The sequence below is a fragment of the Enhydra lutris genome, unplaced genomic scaffold, assembly GCF_002288905.1.
Source record: "Enhydra lutris kenyoni isolate GAN:26980312 unplaced genomic scaffold, ASM228890v2 scaffoldscaffold21, whole genome shotgun sequence".
Taxonomy (NCBI): domain Eukaryota; kingdom Metazoa; phylum Chordata; class Mammalia; order Carnivora; family Mustelidae; genus Enhydra; species Enhydra lutris.
This window is the reverse complement of record NW_019154105.1, coordinates 74,277,956-74,297,741: the sequence shown is the minus strand read 5'-3', so window position 1 is coordinate 74,297,741 and position 19,786 is coordinate 74,277,956. Positions and strand designations below refer to the sequence as shown.

Here is a 19,786-nt window from a genome sequence, read left to right as displayed (position 1 = left end):
CAAATGAGATCACCCAAATGGGAAATGTGACTTTGCTTCAAAATTGGTCTTCACTCAAGTAAATAAAAGAGGGGTGAGTATATGAAAGATTCAGAATATTTATCACTATGTTATTTTTCTGTAGAAATCATTTTTTTAGTTTACCTGTGTCCCATGTAATATTTGAGATACACTTATATAAAATAAAATCCATTGTTTATCTGGGGAAAAAAAGGGTTGGAAGGTAGATAATGTATCTGATTATGATGCTCTCTCTTCACTGAAACCTCAGTTGTTGCCTGGGTTGTACAGACAACAATTTATATTAATACAATATGTATGAGCTTTGAGACCAAAAATGGAGAAGGTTGAATTGTACAATAAATAATTTTGCCTCAAAGTATCCAGTTCCAAAATATAGTTCATTTAAGAAAAATGACAGAGTGAATTAAAAAATGCCTATTTTACTAAAACATCTCTGTATCCTCATAGAGGGGAAATATAAATACTGGAGCTCAGATAAAAACATCTGTTGAATATTCTTTTATTATGACATATGGTCTCCTTGGCCTAAAGAGATAATATTCTAAGAGTAGAGTACTGAATAAGCAATAAGAAAAACCAAACTTTATTAAAGATCAGGTCCTAAAGCATAAATCCTAAAAAAAAAAAAAATGTCATTTTGAGAGTATTACAAAAGAGAGGCTTTTCTAGACTTCAGGAATATTTTGGATGAATAACAGAGGTCTCAAAAATATGAGAGTCATAATATTCAAAGGAAAGTTTAACAAATCCTCATAAGTAAATGCAGAACATACAACTGTTTTCAGGATCTGATTAGAGTGGAAATAAATGTACTCTCTGTATTAGTAAAGTTTTTCTCTTCCTAGAGTTACAAATTAATGTGAATAATTTGTGATTGAGTTAGAGAGAAAGAAAAATCAACATTTTGTATTAATAGAGTAAATATGCTTACTAAGAATATTCTCCAAAATATTAAAATTTACATTAAATATAGTAATATTCTTTCTGCCGTTCTCTGTTAGGTGGGCTATAAAAGGAAGCCTGATCACATTAAACACTGATAGGTATCATAAGTATTAATTAAAGGATCATCCTATTTTTAGTGTTGAAAAAGATCCAAAAGATACATTATGATCTCTGCTCTTAAGGAATTTGCAATAAAATAACATTTGGGAAACCTCACCTCATCTCACATTCATATATAAATAGGTGGTAAAAAATGACTACAGTCTTACATTAGACAAAAAAAAAAAAAAACTTAGTTTTAAAGGATAGTATATCCTCTTTTGTAACCTAAACTAGAACTTAAGTAGGGTCAATGAGTCAGGGTCTTTGCATTTTCCAAAAATGGAAAAAATGCCTTACAAAAATGGAAGAAAAGACTAAAGAGTTAGCCTGTAAAAAGGAAGCACTAATAATGTTCTCTACATTTCTAAGGCATCAGATAAAATGAGCAGGCCAGCTCTGTGGCGGCCAATGTGAATTAGAAGAGCAAGCTCACGTCTTCTCTTTAGTGTAAGCCATAGGATTAAAATCTTTATTGTGTTTACTCTGAGTTGGCTGAAGTTGCTGGATTTGATACAACCATTTAGCCAAGAGAGTTCTAAGATCTTCCATTAGTAAATGGACCATAGCCACTCTCTTTCCCTAACTACAGAATGACAGATCTTTCAGTGTTATTGTTTGATGTCTCTACCATCAGCCATGATTTTGCTAAATTTTGGTGTTTCCTTTTGTCTTGTGTAATTCTTCTCCTGCAACTTTACAAAATTTCTCCCTAAATTCCCTTTCCTGGAACAGAGCATATCAATATAAACATTACATACTTAACATGCCCAAGTTATATGTCACTCTTTCATAATTTCATCTCACTTTCCTAATTCCCACTATCAAACCCATTGTTAACTAAACAATTCACCTGGACCTCCTACTCTTCCAACAACTTCCACTGAATCCAAGGAATCACATGTTCCTTCTTCCCTATAACAGCTGTAACTCTAAATAACATCACCTGCTCAACCATCTCATCTTTTCCTATTAGTCAACTCTACAAATACTCCCCCCAAATGATATTACATTCCCATAGAAATGCATATTTTACTTTAAAAATAATGTAACCAAGATGCCCTTCAATGGATGAATGCATAAAGAAGATATGGTCCATATATAAAATGGAGTATTATGCCTCCATCAGAAAGGATGAATACCCAACTTTTGTATCAACATGGATGGGACTGGAAGAGATTATGCTGAGCGAAATAAGTCTAGCAGAGAGAGTCAATTATCATATGGTTTCACTTACTTGAGAAGCATAAGGAATAACACAGAGGACATTGGGAGATGGAGAGGAGAAGTGAGTTGGGGGAAATCAGAGTGGGAGACAAACCATGAGAGACTGTGGACTCTGAGAAACAAACCGAGGGTTTTGGAGGGGAAGGGGGGGATGGGAGATTGGGTGAGCCTGGTGGTGGGTATTAAGGAGGGCACGTATTACATGGAGCACTGGGTGTGGTGCATAAACAATGAATTTTGGAACACTGAAAATAAAATAAAATGAAAAAAAAGAAAAGAAAAAAAAATAATGTAACAATAAAAATTAAGTTTTTACAACTTTTTTTTTTGGTCAGATATTTGATTTTTAAGAATGTTACTCCCATATCTGCCTTCCCTTCATTCAAGACTATTCTCAAGGTAAAAGTTATAATAGCCATAGAGTAAAAGAATTTTTGGTCATCTTCTTTTCCAGTTATCCTTTTTTCTTTAGTCTTTATTACTATTAGTGAATGATTTTAAAGTAAATACAAGAGGATATAGTTATCTGTAGTTAAAACTAATGGCAGATTTGTTTTTCCACTTTGAGTTTTCACTCCAAAGCATTTATTTGGAGAGAATTCACTGATGCCTTATTTTGTTGCTTGGCCCAGTCTTAATTCTCTTGTTGCCATTCAGCTGTAAATACCAATGCACCCCCAATGCAGCAGTCTTTCAAATCAATTAGATGACAGTGTAGAGTCTAAGTTCCACAAACAGAGACTAATTAAGAGATTCTGCTCGTACAAGTGAAAGTTAGTGCTAGGAAAGATCAAAAGCAGATACGTGTTTTAAAAAGCATTTACTTTCCAGTCCATACCTTTAATTAGCTGCATAACTCCAGGGACTATAATTATCAGAATTGCTGTGAGCTTGCAAAAGGTTAGGAAAATCTGAATCCGGGCGCTCCAGCTGACACTCATGCTGTTTAGGACCATCACTACAGCTGCAAACAAACAGATGAAGTTACAGAAGGTGAATTCTCATTGGCATGAAGACATCTTAAGTCCTTGCTATTCAAATGCCACCCATTAACCAGCAAAATTGGCATTACCTGGAGGCATTTTGGAATGCAGAATTTCAGGCACTGCCCTAGACCTAATAGATACATTTCAACAAGATGTCTAGGTGATTTTTATGCACATTGAAGTTTGAGAAGATTGGATAAAACTATCAGACAGTAAAATTTCATTTCTTGGTCTTTGTTTATGTTAATAGAGTGGGCATATATTATAGTTTCCTAAAAATCATATAAAAATATCTTCTAACCAAATCCTGAAGTCATCATAATATGCAATCAAATTGCTGAACATGACACTCCAGCTTGGTAAGTCAGGTAACTCTTTCCTACTGTAATGATGTTACACATATGCACCTGCCAGAATGGAAAAGAATGGAAAGACTCAAGAAAGATGTCAAGAATTTGGCTAGTACCTTATTCTTCACTCTCAGAACTAGCCCTAGTGAGCACTCTGGTTTTCCACTCCACCTTCTAATCAGCACATGAAGGAGATACTTTCAACCTACCCTAAAAATATAGGCTTCCAAGATGTGTTTAGGAACTTAGACAAAAAGAGTTATACATAATGAGTCCTAAAGTGTTCCCGGACTAGGGCACACCTTGAATGTGAAGCCAGCAGACTTTCTAAATGATGCCATCTACAGTTTCTGGAGTAACACTCAACCATCCGCTTTCCCCACATAGTAGTCCATGATAACCAGGAGGATAGAACAAGCATTTTCTATCTCTGTATTGCTAGTGTCCATCTCCATGCTTGGCCCAAGAAGATAATCAACACAATTTTGTTGAATAAATGAATGAGTTGCATCTTCAGTTTAAAACAAACTATCTTTCAGCTAAGAAGGCATGAAATGAATGATGATATTCTAAGACCTGACTTCTATACTCAGCTGGAATGACTTCCAGAGGTTCTTCTAGACCACAGGTTTCAACTTAATCCTCTTTCCAGAAGTTTATATTCATTGTTAGCTCTCCCACCCCTGCCAAAGCTACTTCCTGCAAACTACCTGATGTTTGCAGTTATCATCTATAAGCTTTATTTTTTTAAAAGGTGTATCCCTCCTAAACAAATAACACAAATGTATGAACATATTTCTCAGGGGACAAAACAACACACAGGACTTTTATAAGTCAAGTTGCAATAGGACGTTTTCCTATTATACATTCATCAATTATCTTCATAGTCTCCATTGGCTTGTATAATCACTAGCTCATTTCAGAACTTTAGAATCAGTGCAAATGTTACCAACACATAACATATACAGTAATGGCAACAATTTTAAAATAACCTCGGCCCCTAAAGGAAGGCTTTTTAATGATTTATTATGCAGCCATTTAAAAATCATGCTAAATATGTATTGCATGAAAGGATGTTTGTGATATATTACTGATCAGTATAGCAAGTTACAGAAAGAAGGATGAATGGATGGATGGATGGATGGATGGATGGACAGAGAGAGAGATAAAGGCCACAAAGACAGAGAGAAATGAAAGGAAAGAAATCTGAAAGAGTATTTACCAAAACACTAACAGAAGGTATCTATAGATGACAGAATGTTACATTTTGTTTTATTTTTATTTATTTTTCTGTATTTAATAATTTTTATAATGAACATGCAGCATTTTAAGTGAAAATCAGTAAAACAATTTTAACTTTTGAAAAATTCAAGGATGGGAAAATAAGAAATCAGAAGATCCCATACAAAGTTAAATAAGGGTTTACTAATGATGAAATGTTTCAAAGAAGTAATGATGAGAATGATCAGAAAGGCTGGAACCTCAAATGATCTCCATGGAAGGCTAACAGAAATATTTTACCTACGTTTGAAGCTAAACATATGAAGAAAGACAGGTCTATTGTTAATGGCAGAGTGCTTTATCAGAAGAAGGATAAAAAATAAAATTATTTTTCTTTCTCCAACATAAAGCACTTATGTGCTGAAAATAATTTAATGCAACCCTGCTCCCCACTTCATCATCCAGTTATTCTTTTCTTTTTTTTATGCAAATGACTCTGTGATAAATGAGTCATCATATGAAAAGCATTTTTTTTTTTTTTTTAGTTAAGGAGATTCAGCATTGGCCTGAAAAAAATTGGACTCATGTTCCCACCACCAACAAAAGAGCACTGTTTCCTTTTAAATAGAGCTCTTAAAACCTAAAACACTATTTCTGAAAGTACTTCACAATAGAAAAGAGCTGTTGTACAGAGAGAAAAAAAAAGGACAAAGGAAAGAGAAAGAGAGAAAGGAAAAGAAAGGAAAGGAAAGGAAAAGAGAGGAGAGGGGAGAGGAGGGGAGGAGAGGGAAAGAAGGGGAGGGGAGGAGAGGAAGGAGAAGTGAAGGAGGATACTTAATAATGAGTGGAATACTAATTATTTGGTACACCCAATTCCAGCTGAGATGTACCTCTATGACCCTGAAGTACATGGCTTAACAAGTAACAAGGCAGCCAGTATAGAGGGACCATGCAGGTCCTCAATTGACTAGAAATGCTGTTTCATCATGTGTCTTTACACAGAAATTTAAGTCTACATATGTTGCTTATCCAACAATATTGAAAAGGGGCTTTGGGATTCTCAAAATGCAAGAGCTTTCTGGGTTTCTGCAACGAATAATATCTATTTTGTTTTTTATAGACTATCTATCCACATTGTAATAAAAGAAATTTGAGTAAGTTCTGTGGTCCCCCCCAGCTTTACTTCCTTTGAATAATAAATGCAAAATTCACACATTAAAAACTATATTTATATTAATTTTGGCCTCTTTTTTCTTACCAGAATAAAAATACAGGGAGATACAATTTTTAATTATTTATAGTGCAGTTTTCTAAGAACTGAAACCCAGCCATGAAAGCTGTATGTATAAATCCTGGAGATAAGAAACACATATTTGAAGAGAGCTGTTTCTGAAGAGGATCTTTAAGGAAATGTGAAGGACTGGCAAGTGTTTCCTTCTGTACTTCTATAATTCAAGTCCGTCTTTGGATTTGTTGAGTAAGATTACTGAGCCTGGATATACGGGTTTTTCTCCCAGGTTCAGGTTCTCTCTGGCTTCTTACTTCTGACTGCTTCATGCTAAATTGACAAAATATATGGATACCATAGGTATGCCATGTGGTGGGTTAAAGTGATCATTCCATGGTTTTTTATAACAGCTGCCTGGGTTACCTTTCTCTTTGTTAGCAGTCATTTCCTGGATGTATTGATTTCAGAGAAGATAAACACCTCTAGCCATAAACATCTTTAAAAAGGACAGACAGTCTATGTCGAGGATCTTGCTATTAAGAATAAAATTGGTAAGCATTAAATAATTGTAAACTGTTATTATACGGCAGGCATTGTACGAAGACTTTACATGGAAAATGTTATCTAGTCCTCATCTCCCTATGATGGGGACACCATCATTGGCTTTAGCTTCCAGATGGGCAGCTGAAACTTGGGTTAGTATTTAACAGGCTTACATTCACACAGGTAAACATAAAGATAGGCCTGGAGCCTAGGTAAACTGACTTCAGAGTCCACACTTTTATCCCGAGCTCACAAGTAACAATGAGGAAGTAGCTCAAAAGACACACATGATCTCATTAGTATACCTAGTTCCTTCAAACTCCTAGTGGCCCTGCCTCTCTGCTAAGATACATGTTTATCTTGGCTAGGATTTCAAGATACTTTGATCCTACATTTTATTTGTCATCCTCCTGAAGGACATGGTTATTGATTTTCAGTGCTTATATATTTCAATACCATGTATATCTACCTAGGTATGGTAGAAAAGGGGTGAGTAGAGCCAGACTTCAGAATATTTAAGCAAAACCACTCACATGCTGTATTTGAAATGCTGGCCCAGAACTGACCCTTTATTTTCTTTCGTGTAATTCAATGATGCCAGGAGAAGGGTATGGGAAAAGCAAGTATAGTGATATAGAATAGAACTGGCTTATTTTTTTTTTCTTATAATGCAGTCACAAGTGTTATTTTCTTTGCTTCTTCTAATTATTCCCACCAGGCATGAGAAGCAGGGTGGGGCTCTTTACTCACCTATACCCACAGTAAGTGAGGAAGGAAATGATGCTCGGAGACTGTTAGGAATGGATCTGGGATGAGAGTTCATATTTTAAAGAAAGTATTTTCGTTATAATATTATGCCATTCAAGTGTATACTATATAGGGAAGAGTTTTAGGAGACCAGAACAGAAGAGTGGATATCATTTTACATATTGAACATCCTTCAGTGCTTGCCAAAGCTCCATGGGCAGGGAAACTTGCTGGCATTGCACAGGTGTGATGTTCAGACTGGGCTGGAGGAGAGCACCTCATGTGAATGTGTAAGATTTCCCAGCTAGACTTCCCTGTGCCTGACATCTTTACCCAAATCGATAGGAGTTCAGATAAACAAAAACTTTCCATCCTTATTAAACTGACAGAGTGCTTTCGAGTACTTTCAACAAAGGGCAGATAAATGAGTATTTAGTAACTACCCACTCCTACCCCACTATCATTTCTCAAATGGTTGATTAACATTACACAAAACCTGAAATCCCTTTTTCTTCTGTGACTTGATTCTAGCAAGATCCTTCAGGTTTGCACTTCTTCTACACTTGAACTAGAGATTTCAAACTACCACAAACCCTTTCTTCCCCCAAGAAATACAAGGAAGCAATCCAGGAAATTAAACTCTGTTTCCATACCTGACTAACCTTCCATCCTTCACAGGCAGAAAATCACTGATACTCACTTTCAGGAATACAGAATAGGAGAGACTTGCCGCAGGTAAATTTCTTCTTCTCCATCTCCATGTCCACCCCGTTGCTCCATTAAAGCTAAATTCTTCTTAAAGAAGGTCTCACTCTCCCAGTGAGGCCACTGACTTACATTACCTACCACTGCGTCATACCAATTCCTTGTTATTTCTTTCGGTGCTTCTAATTATAGGAATATATTTCCTCAGCATCTCAAGCTTGCAAACTTACAGAACATCAAGATTTATAAGCTAGTGTTATAACTAATGCCAAAAATGAAGAAAATGTTCAGGTTCATTCAAGATTTACTCAGGCTTTGTGAACTCTTCCATCACGAATCTCTACTACAAGAGTTTGGTAAACCACAACTTGCTTAGTTAGCCTCACCTATAATTGCATTAAAATTTTGCTTTGCACAGTTTCCATTTTCTCCTCCAAAATATAAATTTTCCCTTCAAAAAGTTAATAGCACTGGGATAAACAAAAGGAATCATCCAGACTCTTGCATGTAGTAGTATGTCGTGATTATCCATCTCATTTGAAGTCCAAAGCAGGTAATATTTGCAGACTTGTAAATGTTTACATAAAATCTACTGAAAGTTTGCTAATTCTTTTACTTAGGTTGATAAATACATAAATACATGTGCCTAAGATAGATATAGTTTTTAAAAACTTCTATTGTAAATTTAAAAAAACCTCTCAAAAACATTACCTCTATCTTCTTTTCAAATATAATAATCACGGTATGATTCTGCCTCAGTCATTTGAGAGACAAGAATATAATGGTTATAATAATGGCTGTTAGTCCAAGTGGGAGACCAGATTTATCAAGAACTTTATACAGATAAGGCACTTTACAAAAGGCCTTAAAAATCTGACGTAATTTCACCTTTTTGCAGTCATCTAAGACAGATTATCTTTCCACAGATATTTTACCAATAAATAAAAGTAATGCTTAAGAAGTTTTAATATTTAGCTCCAAATCACAAAACTAAGAAACTGTCACAAATAAATTTCAATTCCAGCCTGTTTGCCCTCAGAGCCAAAGCTGTAACTACTATGCTAAGATAGTTCATCCTACAAAAGCTCATGGTATTAGATCCGAAGATCACATTGAACAAATTCTGTTTAATTTACCACCATTGTCCTACTGCCTGAGAAAACTGAAGATATGTAGTCCTCCAGGTTTAACAAGTAGATTTTTCTGCTAGAGAAAAATTCTTCGACCTCTTCTCATAGAATCAGTCAACAAATATTTGTTAAACACAAATACCACACAAAGAATGATGTGAAGGGCTGGAAATACAGCAGTGAAAGGGCCCTTGGTCTCATGGAACCTCCAATGATGTTTTCTCACAGGAGTATCAATAGTTACCATTTTGCAATTTGTTCTTAAGAAATTGCAGGCATTACCCAAACCACTATATATATGCTGTCTTAGTTAATACCATTTAATCCTCACAAAACACCCTATGAAGACTCCAGAGGATTTACAGGTAAGAATACTGAGGTGTGGAAAGGTTCAACGATTTGTCCCTGAGTCTCACATCTGTAGTGTATGTTAAGGGCATGATGAGCTAAGTTTGCCATTACCTCTCCAGAACTCAGAAATGTCTATCTCGAGTATTTTTCTTTGTCTTTCTTCAAAGATTTCACAGAATAATAGTGTGTGCATGTTTTATGGATAAAGTAGCAAATCCAGAATGAGCCTAAGTTCAAAAATATATGTATCTACACATAAAATATTTTTATATGTAATTAACTCTTTCCTGTAAACAAAACACTCAGCTCTCTACTGGCAAATGTGCATTGTTCTCTTCATTGTTCTATTGAAACACTTTAGCCATGCATAACTGAAATTTTTTTCATGAGTATGCAATTCAGTTATTCTTGCGTTGTTTACTATTTCCAGATAGTTCTTATTCAAACATGACCATATTGATTCTTAAAACTGATTTAATTAGCACCTGGTCTTAATTTATTGTTTCCCATAATATTCAAAGGTTTGGCTTCATATCACTTATGTAATGCTATGTATTTTCCTCTTTTTTATTTTTTTCAAAAACTGTCTAATATTTGGGCACATTGATAAAAATGAATAAATTCCCAATCTGGAGACCTAATCTAAGAAGTGGTACTAATAATCACATATTAAAAGTAGAATTTTATCATGACCATCAATGGGCAGCTAAAACTACAACACTGAGAGTGACAGTCTGCTAACACTATAAAATGCACACATACAACATACACAACCAACACATGAACAGCACTCTAGGAAGATAAGGGAGTTATCATTCAACATATCATCAGTGAGGAAGGATAATTTCTAATTCAAAAATCCATAAAATCGTTGGGTTTTCATCTTTAAAATCCTATGAATAAGGTGGTTTTTGTTTGACCATATCAGAAGGTTACCCATCATATCTATTGATCCACTGCAAAACTAGCATGTAATGTAATACCAGGGATCACTCTGAATACTTATTTTTTTCCTTTATTTTCCAACACGAATTTGGCAAAGAACTGAAGCCAAAGGAGCAGGATGTGGAGAGCAGTCCCATCATGCAAAAAGTCTACAAAAATTTTGTCATTAATCACTTTTGCTTTTTTTTCTCCTTTTCTTATTTATATCTATGATACTCACTTATGCCCACAGCTGTAATGAGCTTGATTGCAAGTTCAGGAATTTCACATTGAATAAAAAAGGGTTCCAGAATGTAGCGTCCAAAGGCCAGAGAAATCACAGCAGTGGCTGCAGGGCTGGGAAAAAAAAAAAAAAAAATACATAGGTTAACAAAGGAAAAAACAAATAGCATCTTCATTAAACTTTTTCTACCTTGAGGTAATGTTATTTAACATAAAGAACATGTTAAATATAAAATCTTGTAATTTTCCAAACTTCATATTTGATTAGGTTGTCACAGACATTCTGAGTAAAATATGGCCTATAACATTGGTGGTTAGTTTAAACTTCTCAAATGCATGAAAGCAAGACTGGGTCCTATCAATCTTGTCCCTGCTTTCCTAGATCTGACCCCCCCCCCTTAAAAATCTAGTTTATTATTTGAGATCCTGATGGAGCTGGGCTTACAAGAAGCAGTCTTCTCAATAAGTCAACAACTAAACTCCAGCCACAAGCACAAATGGGGTAAGGGTACAGTGCTAATGAATGGAGCATGGTCAGGAGAATGAATACAAAACCCAACTTCAAAAATTATTATTAATAAGTGCTCATTGAAAATATATGCTTTTGATCTTGACATTGTATTCTGCCTATTTTTTTCCAGTTCAGACAAAAACTTGAAGAGCCAAGTGATTATTCTTAATTTCATAGAAACATTCAGATGCAAAGTATAAGTTGAAAAATAGAAATGCTGTTATGATTTTACACAACTGAGAAAATACCCATGAGATAAGAAAATTAAATAAGTTCAGGTCTATAATAAAAGAGGTAACAAACCACTCTACTTTAATTCTTCAAATATTTCTAAGAGAAAATTGCATGTGCCTTTAAATACACTTCTATAAGAATGCATGCTCTTTAGATACACAGGCAAATTCATGGAATTATCTAATTTCTTATACCAATCTTCATTTTCAGCTTCTCTTCTCATAGTTACTCAGCACCCATGCTCAGTCCCTAGATTGTCAGAAAAACCGACCACCATTATGTTCCAACGTCGGCCTGCTTGTACTAGACAGCACAATATATTTTTTGATTTTCTTCTTTTCCTAAAGACCCTCTCCTCTTCCACCCTCAAAAGATGATTTTTCTTATTCTTCATCATTTGCAAATTTTTAATGTATAAATTAAAGTCTGATCACATCATTTTAGTGCTTTCAAAACATGCTCAGGATATGCAAAATCCTTTAGTTACGGCTCCATCTGGTCTAAGCTTTCCCTTCCTCTTGGTTTGCTTCTTCCCACTAGAAGGAGAGGAGTACTCTTTGCCAGGAGCCCCTTCGACTCACTGACAATTTTTTTATACCTCATATCTTTGTTCAATCTTTTTATGCTCAGGGAAGTTCCTTTAATCTTCTGATTGGGTGAGAGTTCCATGAGTATACCCTCTTACTGAGTCTCATGGTTTCCCTTTCATGGTCCTGATCACAGTAGCAACTTTGTCCTCAGTATGTGATTCTTGATTGATAACTATTTCCCTCATGTGACCCTGAGCTAAATGAATTCCAGACTCTGTCCATCTTTTGTTTTTTAAGCCTTTATTTATTTATTTGACGGAGAGAGACACTGTGGGAGAGGGAACACAAGCAGGGGGAAGTGGTAGACTGAGAAGCAGGCTTCCAGCGGAGCCAGGAGCCCAATATGGGACTCGATCCCAGGACGCCAGGATTACGACCGGAGCTGAAGGCAGATGCTTAACGACTGAGCCACCCAGGTGCCTCTAAGACTGTCCATTTTAATCACTGTTTTATCCCCAGTGTTTAGTATAGTATCTATCCTAAGTAGAAAACCAATAAATATTTAAATGTATGGTTAATGCGAGAGTTCAACCTAATGACCCCTGCTATGTACTGATGTATGATTTTTTTTTCCTTGAAATCTGTGTTCTACAGATTATTCCTGGCAAGTCTGAAGCATCATTTTAAGTATTTAGACACCATGGGTGCTGTCAACAGATGAGAAATATTAAAGTACCTAGGCATCTTGTCAATCCTCAAGTCATTCATTACTCTGCTTATTTGGAAGACCAACCAAGCACTGTGAGTCCCTTATTACAAAGGAATAGATGAACCCTTCATAATAAGCTTCTAGAATATATCTAGGCTATTTCCTCTGTCAGTACAAACACACACACACACACACACACACACCATGAAGCAGATCTTTTGCAGTTAAACTAAAGTTTAATTATGTGCTACATGGGAACAGGAATTGTGGCTCATTCCACTTTAAGATCTCTTTAACATACCATTCAGCACTCAGTAGCTGTTTAAGGAATGAATAAATAAGTGAATGAGCACTGTATCTGTGCAACTGTGAACAGAGAGATCATGTTCATTATAATGCTAAGCAATGAGCCAAAACCATGCAACAAATACATAGCTGAAGAGGGATTCAAGTGCAGCTATATCAGATGACAAGCCCACCATCCTGATAGGCCAGTGCTCAGAATAAGTAGTGTCCTCATTTGAATACTGAGAATGTTGTATTCAAAATATTGAAACTTAAACTTCAGGTCAAAAAGAACTAAATTACTTGAAAAGAATTTAATACTGCCGCTCAAAAAGAATTTACTATCTGTGATACTCAAGACACTGATTAAGAAATACAATGGTTTCAAAAAGTGTGAGAGTTGGTTTTATGTACTTCAAATGCCTGCAGTTCTGATGGGAGAAACAGAACATAGACACCTGGAAATACTAAGTAAGAATACAAGATATGCTGAATGTCAAAGAAGGAGACCCTGCATTTTTTCAGAAGAATTAAGAGAGAAAAGAAATATAAACTACGGTGAACAGGAAATGAACTGTGGAAAAGACAGGATTTAAGTTAGCCTTTGAGGAGTAGTATTCAAATAAATCAAAAAAGAGCAGAAGGTATATATCCCAGGCAAATCCCAGATTTTAGAAAAGGACAAAAATACGTCTTTATCATTATTCCATTATAATGAGTTTAAAATAATGCTGAATTGTCTAAAATGAGAACAGACTTCTAGAAGTAAATTCTATTCTAAGCTCTTTGTTAGAAAAGAGATACCTACAACTATAAAAATCATGCTTAGTGTCAAATCAATACTTATTAGCTCTCCATTTGCCCCTTATGCCCCAAGTGTTAGGATAAAAGCTCACAGGAGCTCTCAGCTGCATATGTCTGGTAAGTTTACAGTAAAAGCAAGTTTCTCCAGTTATTTCTGTTAAAACTCTACAATCAGAATGTGCAAGTCAAATTTTATGGTAGCAGTCAGCCTTAAGAAACTATGATACTCTACACTTCTCAGATGACATCAAAGATTTCTCACAAAAGTTAAAAGAAATTTGCTATTCAGAGTGACTTAGCACTATTTGGTTTGAAATTAAGCCAAGATAATTAGAAAGGAGAATGTTTCTTACAGCAATAATTTTTTTTTTCGCAACTATAGTTCACTGATTTGCCTAACAAGAGGAAGTGAGTCATTCAAGCTTTGTTTTGTTTTGTTTTTTATAAAGTAGTAAACTCAGTGACACACTAAGTTGTTAGGCACAGAAGTTTCCTGGTCACGACACAGTAAAGTTAAAGAACAACGTAATCTGCAAGAAGAAAACTATTAGCATAGCATTCAATTTTGTCTGGCCAGCCAAAAGGCATGATTTATCAAGTCAGATTTTCATGCTTCATATCCTTTCAGGTCAACATATTTTCTAGAAATGTCAGAGAATAATTGAACATTAAAGAAAATTAGTTACCTTAAAAGTCTGGCATGGTTAGAGAACTACTGCCAGTGACAAAACTGTATAAACACATTAACTGACAGTGGTATTTCATACACATTTCAAACTCTGAAACAGACATGTTTACAACATAGTCACGTAACATGCATATTCCTAATCAGTTAAAAATAATTAAGATGATTTAGAAAGGGTGTAATAAATAGATTTATTTTTCCTTAATGTTTTTTTTCTTATTTATGCTCTTACCGTATTATGAGCAGTTCTACCCAGACTCGTACAAAAGCTGGTAATGGGCCAAAGACCTCCAGGATGTATGTATAATGACCACCAGATTTCTTTATACTTGTTCCCAACTCAGCATAGGACAAGGCTCCTGTGAAATGTACGTAATAAAAAGGTACAAAGTTAAAATAGTACCAAGTCATCCAGTAGAAGAATTTATATAATAATGTTTATGTTATATGAGATGTTCCTACATCATTTGGTCTGAATGAGATCCTTATTTGAAGAGAAGAAATAGTCATTTGATTGTTAGAAGCCACCAAAATCTTTTTATAACTTTCTCATATTTGGGATCTAGTTCATTGTATTCAAACAGGATAATTTTGTTTGCAATGGTAAAGATAAACTTCTAAAATAGTACCATATTAGTAAGAATTTTTAATCTCAAACCTGAGGAAAAGAGAAGATAGATGCCAGTAACACTAACCTATTTTTAAAGGAACTCACACCAAGACAAGGAATTGTCTCAAATTGACCTCATTATATTAAGAATCCTTTTAATGATATTTCTGTTGCACATCAAAATTAACAAGATTAATTTGTTCTTCATAAAAATATAGACTCTAGGCCTTGCAAGACCTCACTTAATTTGTAGGATATGGTTCATCAACAAAATGAATTTTGACTCCCATATTCTATTTCTAGAAAAGGTTTTCTTGGACTTTTTTGAAGTGCACACTTCTGGGTTGTTGAAATAACATACTGTTTAAAAGAGATGCTATAATTTATGTATATTAGGTAAAATTAATTATAAACAGTTAGCAATTTCAGCATTTATCAATACAATTCACATGGACCTGAGCAAGTTATGAAACCTCCCCAAAACTATATTTCTTCCTTGGTAAAAGGAAAATCTCAATTCTCACCTCATAAGAGAGTTGTATGTACATATGTGATAATGGGCTCCAAAGACAGTACTGGGCCTGATACACTGAGGACACTTCCTGAAATATACTTATTAATTTGAGTAACTAACTATCAAGAACATGAAAAATACATCTTGATACTATGTAAAAAATTCTGTTCATATTGCAAAGTACTCAAATGTAACACAATTTTTGGCTGCTCTACTTCAGAGTCTGAAAGTGTGGGAAATTATTACTGATCAGAAAAGCTTTAGGCAGAACTGTCCAAAAGGAGTAAAATTTGGATATTCAGTGAAATCTTACTATCATTTATCCTATTCTTGAACTTAGCTCTGTATCAGAATCACCTGGAAGTAAATTTTTATTTAAATACACACAAGGAATAGACTCTAAGGCCCCACACCTGTTCTCTACCAAGTGAGTCCAGATCTCCAATAGAAGGATCCAGAGAAATCTATTATTTTAAAATTTGTACAGATGATTTTAAAGGTAACTAATCTACAGATTGATATTGAGGATCACTAATATAGCTTGTTTATTTGTAACTAATTGTAACTACCTGCAATTTACTCTGTTGGAAACCCGTCGCCATGTTGGTAGCCTGTACAAAAAAAGCTTCCAATACAAAACGTTATTAGAGGGGCGCCTGGGTGGCTCAGTGGGTTAAGCCGCTGCCTTCGGCTCAGGTCATGATCTCAGGGTCCTGGGATCGAGTCCCGCATCGGGCTCTCTGCTTGGCAAGGAGCCTGCTTCCCTCCCTCTCTCTGCTTGCCTCTCTGTCTACTTGTGATCTCTCTCTGTCAAATAAAAAAATAAAATCTTTAAAAAAAAAATGTTATTGGAAAGTCTTAAGTACCTCAGAATTTATTGCCAGAGAATCAGTACCTAACCTGTGTATGCTGTGCTGAAACTCCAGGATAGTTGCCCTAGGTTTAAATTGAGTTCTGGAGGAATGAGATTTTCATTGAAAAGTCTCAAGCTCCATAACCATTTTACCCAGATGAAAAAAGTGCAGAACAGGATGTAAAAATCCATGTACTGATCCTGGCTTTAAAAAAATTGTAAACCAAATACACAGATTCTTTACTATTAGTCTCAGAGTTCTAGAGTTTTAAGAAAAAGATTTGTTTTCCTTACAGTTTGCTTTGCTTCCTGTTAGGAAGGTACTCCTGTCAAAAACTCCTAGGAACTTAAATGACAAAATGTAAATACAGATAAGTAGATTAATACAGGAGCATGCGCCCTGTAATTAGTAACAAAAGAATATCAACTCAAGTGTCACCTAGCTAGTCCTTTTAATTTTTTTTCCCCTGAGCATCTGCTTGAGTTGGTATACTTACACAGAACCATATTTTCATAGCACAAGAGCATTTTAACTAGTTCAATCCTCAGCCCAATGCATTTTATTATACCTGAATAACTTTTTATTTTGTACACACATCAAATCACAGAGTAGGAGCTGCATGTATAGAAGTTTGAAAACTCCAGGAAATTTGTTATGTTTTTTCCTATTAGACATCGATTTATTCTCAATTTACCAAGTATTTATAGACAATTAAAGGCTGAGGGTGCACAAAGTCATTTAAAAAGCACAAGAGTTAGGTTTCTGTTTGTCTATTGATGTACATGCCAGACCCACACAGAATACCACAAACTTTCTAAAAACTGAAAAACAATTCTACAGATCTTTCTATACTAAGGCTCTGTTTTGACAAGTTTTCCTTGAAATACTTTCTTCCTAATAATGGATATTTAGGTTCTCTAGATGAACACCCAAAGTAACACATTAAAACATGACAAGGCCTTAAGAATGGAGGGATGGGTACCCGTAGGACCAAGAGATAGGACTCAACCCTAGAGTTAGGGCAACGCTTTCGGTTAGTACCTTTACAGAGTAGAACCTTTTAGAATTAAAACACACTAGTTGCCACAAAAGAGCAAATATATCTTAGACATTTACCGCACAGTGTAAGCAAAACTTAAATTTTTTTGACCGTCCACCAGTTTTTGTCACCTTTATAACTACCTCAGGTAGGTTTCTAGTAATTTGCCAACCCCATAAAAGACATTTATTATTTGCTATTAACATCAATCAATAAAAGAGATCTAGATTTAGAAGCAAAATTGATCATCATACTTCTAGTAGTGGTTCTGTTCAGACTGACTCGGCGGACAGGTGGACAGGTTATCCATGTCCCTGAAGACCCAGTGAACTATAAATGAAGGAAACAGAGCACAGCAAGAGAACACCCAATTCCAATTTTACTGTTTATACTTTAAAAGTTTACAGGTGTTAGGGAGAGATAAAAGATTGAAAAAAATTGAAATATGCTCAGACCCTTGCAATATTCCCACCTATCACAGGAATCAAGTTATGTGCCACCACACACAGTATCATGGCAAGGACTGTTGAGAAAACATTAGGAACTGACAAGCACGCGAGGTTAAAAAGTTAAAAAGACTGCACCCCATCCCTCCTGGTTTGTTTTGGCAATAAAAACACGAGAACACTTCTGCTGAATGCTCAGTTCTGTGTCTAAATAGGCCACGCCAGGTTTCACTTCACAGGTGTTTCATTCAGCGTGCCGGCTTCCAGGACGCCTCAAACATACGTAAGGAAGCATACTGCCTGGTACAGCAAGTTCGCACGGATTTTACTGGGTCATCAGTTAGCTTTCGCTCTAACCGCCACAGGGAAGTCAGAAAACAGTCTGTCTTAGTCAGGAAAAGGGACTCCGGGCTGCAGGAAGCAACGTGGTGGAATTCAGGGTCCTGCCAACAGTGAACACCGTGTTTGGGCAGTTCGCACACTTAAACAAAAATCAGAAAGTTTGACGTTGTCTGTGCCATTCATTCACTCTTTAAAAATGACTCTTTGCTTTCTCAGAAAGTAAACTGCCCAGCACCACAGACATACCCCCCAGAGAAGAAGCTGCACTCACCAAATAGTGACAGGACCCCACAGACTGTCCAGATAATCAGAGACATGCCCACGCTGCCCGTGTTCTGGAGCACGCCCTTGGGAGAGATGAAGATTCCTGCTCCAATGATTGTGCCAATGATGATGGAGATGCCCCTCAGCAAAGTGATTTTCTTCTTCAGCACCACTTTCTCTTGCCCAGGGGGCTCCTTGCCACCCAAGGAAGGCAGCTTCCCATTAACATTCCCCTGCAGGTAACCTCCACTGGAGATGGTGGACACGACAGGCTTTCTGACCATTGTAGTGACACACAGGAAAAAATGAAATGGAGGAAAAAAAATAAAAATAAAAACCCCAAACTTTCAACTTTGTGTCTCTTGGTGGGACTGACCAAACCTCTTCCTCTCTGCTTTCAGACTGTCTCTTTCAGCGCTATTGTGTTCACAGGTAGGAACTCAAAGGTGTATTTTCTCCTTCACAGCTATCTAATTACTCCTCAGAAACACCTGTGTGTTCATGGTGCTCCCGCTCCTCCACCACCTCAGACTACCTCTGCTGCTGCGGCTGCTGTTACCGCCCTATGATTACAAACCAGCTCAGCTTCCTCAGGGGCTGGTATTTAAGCTCCTGCCTGTCACACCAACTTATTCCAGCTTAATGATGATGCAAATTCTCCAGGTTTGCATCAGCCACATGAGAAGGCTCCAGCATTACTCAGCTCTTTAAAAAAAAAAAAAAAAAAAAAAACAGCAGCATGTTGCTCAACTGACCTAAGCTTTTCAGAGAACAAAGCACACACTTTAAAGGGATCTTAACCAATCCAGAAGTAGTAAATTCGGAACAGACCTTCTCAGAGATTTAAAGCAACTCCTAGTGAGGGACAAAAGCTCTTCATGCGAAAAGAAAATGAAAAATGAAACAGGAAATGATCACTGCTTTGTGAGGAGTTTCTTTTTTAACTTACGGGTGAAACATTTCACATGCAACTGCTTTGATAATAGAACACAACCCAAAGCTGCATTGTTTATGACAAAAAGTTTTTAGATTTCATAACATTTCCTGCTGAGTTTTTTTTTTTTGGAGGGGGGAGGGTATCTGAGTAATATAGTCAAATCTAGTTTTTACGAAGCTAGGATGATTCTGCATAGCTGCTGTCATGCACAGAGTAGTTGTGAGACTCACTCAACATTAAAAGATAAAAATGATTTCTTGCTACCTGTAATAAATGTGTATTTAAAACCACCACCTGAG

The 19,786-nt window shown here is 36.0% G+C and overlaps 1 protein-coding gene across 2 annotated transcripts in view; it reads right to left on the bottom strand.

The window, feature by feature from the left end:
- The window catches only part of LOC111149083 (solute carrier family 7 member 11), a 73,254-nt gene extending 54,381 nt beyond the window's left edge, over positions 1-18,873 (bottom strand). Inside the window, exons 1-4 of one of the 2 annotated variants that reach the window (XM_022505989.1) lie at positions 18,558-18,873; positions 14,714-14,840; positions 10,722-10,837; positions 3,134-3,259 (exon numbers count right to left, since the gene is read on the bottom strand). In XM_022505989.1, coding sequence (XP_022361697.1) covers positions 3,134-3,259; positions 10,722-10,837; positions 14,714-14,840; positions 18,558-18,834 — 646 coding nt within the window. In that variant the 5' untranslated portion in view covers positions 18,835-18,873. The remainder of the gene's footprint in view (positions 1-3,133; positions 3,260-10,721; positions 10,838-14,713; positions 14,841-18,557) is intronic. The other variant, XM_022505990.1, reaches the window with a different exon arrangement.
- Between the last annotated feature and the right edge of the window lie 913 nt (positions 18,874-19,786).